Below are 5,000 nucleotides of genomic sequence, written 5' to 3' on the forward strand. Positions count from 1 at the left end.
TATTCTTCTCTTTTGAGTTTCTTTGAATGGGATGTGTTGAAGAGAAATACTCATATCTTTTTTAAAGTGTGGCAAGACGTAGAGCCGAAAATATGAGAAAACCGGAACCATATAAAGAAGATCGAACTTAGAATAGTTGCAATACTAGAAAGATAAACAAGGTTTTAGCGGCTACATTACTTCAAAGTTTACCTGTGATTCTGCCTAAAGTGCCTGTCTTCAAGCGCTGGCCCACCATGCCACTGATACGCCCGCCCATGCTGAAGCCCACGACGTGTGTGCGTGAGAGGCTGTGGGGGGGAAAGGGGTGGGTGAAGAAGGGCGTGCGAGTGACTGGACTTTAGGTTCCTCTCTATTTTGCCATCATTTTTTCTCTTGTTGTTTGATTGCCTTTTTGTTTGTTTCTCTCTCTCTCTCTCTCTCTCTCTCTCTCTCTCTCTCTCTCTCTCTCTCTCTCTCTCTCTCTCTCTCTCTCTCTCTCTCTCTCTCTCTCCCTCCCTCCCTCTCTCCCTCTCTCCCTCTCTCCCTCTCTCCCTCTCTCCCTCTCTCCCTCTCTCTCCCTCTCTCCCTCCCTGCCTCTCCCCATTCCTTTCCTTTTCCTTCTCTCTTCCGCATTTATTCCCTCCCTTTCTTTTCCCTTCCCTGCCTCTCCCTCCCTCCCTTTCCCCTTCCCTCTCCCCCTCCCTTTCCCTCTCCCTCCCTTCCTCTCCTCCTCCCCCTCCCTCCCTCCTTCACTCCCTCTCCTTCCTCTCCTCCCTGCTTCTCCCTCTCCCTCCTTTACTACCCCCTCCCTCCCTCCCTTTACTCCCTCTCCTTCCTCTCCTCCCTGCCTCTCTCCCTCTCCTTCCTTTACTACCCCCCTGCCTCTCCCTCTCTCCCTCCCTTTCTCCCTCCTCAGCCTCACTCACTCCATCTCGTTCTCCCGCACGAGCCCGTCGATGAGGCCGGCGATGAGATCCGCCACGATCCTCGCGTTTTGTCTCATGACGAGGTAGTTGAGGCTGTGAAGGTCCCAGTAGTCCACCACGAGGACGACGTGGTTCCCTTCGCCTCTCGCTATCAGGGCTGCGGTAGAGAGGGACGTTTGAGGATTAGTTTTTTTTTATTTCTTTGATTTATTTATTTATATTTTTTTATGGTGAATAATGGTAACTATGCAAAGATATTATTGGTAATAAAGGGTAATGACGATGATGGTGGTGGTTCTGATGGTGATAGTAGATGCGATTGTGATTATGATGATGATAATAATTACTGCGATGGTGAAGACGATTGTGATGAAGATGATGACGATAATGGTAACGATAATTATAAAAGTGTGGTAATAACAATGATGACAATGACGATAATCCTATAAAATGATGATTATAATAACACTATTTACTTGGATGATAACAAGAGCTGGAACAAAGACATGAAAGGAGAGAGAGAGAAAAAATTAAAAACATACAATAATAAAAAAAAAAATTAACAAAGAAATAACAGCAATATCAACAACAACAACAAAACAAATCAAGCATAACTCTACGCTACCTACATCCGTGACCCTTAAACAACCCTCCTCCCCCTCAAAAAAAAAAAAAAAAAAAAAATTAAAACTACCACCATCTAAATTCCGCGGTTCTCCCCCGGCACCTTTAGTAAGCCTGTGAATCCAAGGCCGGTGTGAAGACTCGCTGAAGCCGTGGATGATGAGAGTGACGTCAGAGCTCGACGAAATGGGCACTTCGGACAGACCCTCGGCGGTAGGGAGGAAGGGGTTTCTCTCGCCGTCCGTGCTGTGGGAGGGTGAGAGGAGGGTGAGAGGAGGGGGAGAGAGGGAAGGAGGGAAAAGGGAAGGAAAGAGGAACAAAAAGGGTGATGGAGAGGAGGGGGGAAAGGGCAAGGGGAAGGGAGAGGGAAGGAAGAGGGAGAGGGAGGGAAGGTAGGAAAGTAGGAGGGAGAGGGGGATGGAGAGGAGGAAGTGAGGGAAGGAGAAAGAGGGGGATGAAGAGAAGGAAGGAGAGGGGAGAGGGAGAGAAAGGGAAATGAGTAGGGAGGGAAGGAGTGGGAAGCAGCGAAAGGGAGGGGGAGGGAAGAAAAGAAAGACGGAGGAAGAGGGGGAGGGAGGCAAGGAGGGAGAGGAAGGGAAAGAAGGAAAGAGGGAGGAAGAGAAGGATGGAGAGAAAGAAGGAGAGGGGAAGAGGGAGAGAAATGGAAGTGGGTAGGGAGGGAAGTAGGGAAGGAAAAAGGGAGAGAGAGAGAGAGAGAAGAGAGAGAAGAGAGAGAGAGAGAGAGAGAGAGAGAGAGAGAGAGAGAGAGAGAGAGAGAGAGAGAGAGAGAGAGAGAGAGAGAGAGAGAGAGAGAGAGAGAGAGAGAAGAGAGAGAGAGAGAGAGAGAGAGAGAGAGAGAGAGAGAGAGAGAGAGAGAGAGAGAGAGAGAGAGAGAGAGAGAGAGAGAGAGAGAGAGAGAGAGAGAGAGAGAGAGAGAGAGAGAGAGAGAGAGAGAGAGAGAGAGAGAGAGAGAGAGAGAGAGAGAGAGAGAGAGAGAGAGAGAGAGAGAGAGATAGTGAGAGCGAGATTGAGAGAGATAGCGAGATTGAAAGAGAGAGAGAGATTGAGAGAGTGAGAGAGAGTGAGAGAGTGAGAGAGAGAGAGAGAGAGAGTGAGAGAAAGAGAGAGAGATAGAGAAAGAGAGAGAGAGAGAGAAAGAGAAAGAGAAAGAGAGAGAGAGAGAGAGAGAGAGAGAGAGAGAGAGAGAGAGAGAGAGAGAGAGAGAGAGAGAGTGAGAGAGTGAGAGTGAGAGTGAGAGTGAGAGAAAGAGAGAGAGAGAGAGAGAGAGAGAGAGAGAGAGAGAGAGAGAGAGAGAGAGAGAGAGAGAGAGAGAGAGAGAGAGAGAGAGAGAGAGAGAGAGAGAGTGGGAGTGAGAGAGAGAGAGAGAGAGAGAGAGAGAGAGAGAGAGAGAGAGAGAGAGAGAGAGAGAGAGAGAGAGAGAGAGAGAGAGAGAGAGAGAGAGAGGGGACGGAAGAGACAGACAGTACCAAGCAGAAAGAACGAAATGAGAATTCCATACCGAATGAATTTTTCAATGTTTCATTGTCTCCACAGTATCTTTTCACCGGCTACGTTATCGAGCCAATTACACTCACCTGTTGTAAAAGTAGTAGAAAACGCCATTCCGACCCGTGGGAACGTAGTAGAGAAGCAGAGGCCCGAGTATGACGGCATATCCCAGCGCCAACACTGCCAGAGCACAGAAGGGATTCCCTTTGTATTCTTTGGCCATTTTCTCTAAATTATTAATGTTATTATTATTATTATTATTGGGTAGGAGTTACTTTTTTTCTTCTTCCCTTTTGAAGTTCGATTCGTATCAGTTACGTCACTTGAATATTTATAATTACTTTTTTATTCGATTGAGCATCTTGGCAGTTTCTACCCAACACCACAGAATGATGAAAGCTCTCTGCTTCGTCGGCGAGAGAACATAATCTCTCGACGGTCTCAGAAGATAGATGAAGATAAGGACATTTAATGTGGATGTCATGGCACCTGAAAAGTGCTGACGTCCCGCTTTTGTTTTTTTCTCATTTTTGTGTTCGTTTGTGTGTATGTGTGTGCATGATTTATATATATATATATATATATATATATATATATATATATATATGTGTGTATATATATGTATATATACATATATATAATATATATATACACACACACATATATATGTATATATATGTATACTTACATACATATATATATATATATATATATATATATATATATTTATATACACATATGTATACATACATAGATACACACACACACAAACACACACACACACACACACACACACACACACACACACACACACACACACATATATATATATATATATATATGGGTAGGTGCTTCATACTTAGGATGACTTAAAGCGATGGTGTGGTAGCCTAGATAGTGTTAAGTGCTTGCATGCCTTCTCACTTGCAGCTGCCACCGCTGGCTAGCCTAGTGCGAAAAAGGTAGCAGTTCTGCATAAACCTCTCCTGCAATTTCACAGCCTCTCCGCCATCGAGACTTCTGCAGTGCCTCCTCGTGGCCATCCCTGGAAACTGAGCACCTTGTGTTCCCAGGCTTCGATGTGGGGGATCTCGGAGCAGCAGGAGGCCCCAGAGTTACGGAGGCATGGCCCACCGGCGTGTGGACACGCCCTGGCTCCGTACCAACTCCTGCTGCTCAGCCCTCCTCCCCCCAGGAAACTCACTGGAGACTGAAGCATGCTTTTGGCTTTTTGTCTCATATTGCTGTGTACACTCCTACCAATGTTTGCAAACTCGATGTGAAAGAAGCGTTCTAAGCCAAACTCATATCTATGGCAGATGTCTCTGTTGAGACATTCGCATTGTTCTGGGCAACTGCAATGCGGTATCCAGCTGTCGTCGAGCTGCCTATGAGATGTCTTTTGGCCCCCATGGCTCGGGAGCTGATCCCAGCAGCGAGAACAGTTTCTTTCTCTGAGACTTTCACAGAGATTAAGGATTTCTGGCTCCTGGTATCAGTGCTCCAACCTGCATTGCTGGACATGTTATAGTGATACGGGTACTGTGGCCAAGATGATAGACTACATTCTTATCAACACTTGCTGGAGGATCCTTTAGAATTGCAGGGTTTACCGGAGTGCTGAGTTCAGTGGCACTGGTCATAGGCTGGTAGTGGCTACCCTAAGGTTCCGCTTCAACACTCCTTGTCCCTCCAGTGGCCACTCTAGGTGTTTCACTTGGACAGACTGAGGGAGGAGGAGTGTGTCCGTGGGTTCGCCACGGGAGTCTCTGATCATTTCACAGAACTTGAAAACCTGATGGATCCAGTTGCTTTGTGGGAGCCCTTCAAGTGCGAAACACTCGAAGTCCATTGGCATACGCCCAAAGGCAAGGCAGAATTTTATCTCCTTAGAGACATTAGAGGCCACTGAAGCATGTCGTATGGGGCGGCTGCATGGTAATCAGGACTTGCTGCCAG

General features: G+C 46.7%; 1 protein-coding gene across 3 annotated transcripts in view; it reads right to left on the reverse strand.

Moving 5' to 3' along the window:
• The window catches only part of LOC125041973 (endothelial lipase-like), a 9,090-nt gene that overhangs the window by 1,875 nt on the left and 2,215 nt on the right, over positions 1-5,000 (reverse strand). Inside the window, exons 2-5 of one of the 3 annotated variants that reach the window (XM_047637422.1) lie at positions 3,128-3,221; positions 1,636-1,778; positions 909-1,065; positions 193-290 (exon numbers count right to left, since the gene is read on the reverse strand). In XM_047637422.1, the coding sequence (XP_047493378.1) occupies positions 193-290; positions 909-1,065; positions 1,636-1,778; positions 3,128-3,221 (492 nt within the window). Of the gene's footprint in view, positions 1-192; positions 291-908; positions 1,066-1,635; positions 1,779-3,127; positions 3,440-5,000 lie in introns of those variants that run through there. The other 2 variants (XM_047637420.1, XM_047637421.1) reach the window with 2 other exon arrangements.

The sequence above is a fragment of the Penaeus chinensis genome, chromosome 31, assembly GCF_019202785.1.
Source record: "Penaeus chinensis breed Huanghai No. 1 chromosome 31, ASM1920278v2, whole genome shotgun sequence".
NCBI classification, from domain to species: Eukaryota; Metazoa; Arthropoda; class Malacostraca; order Decapoda; family Penaeidae; genus Penaeus; species Penaeus chinensis.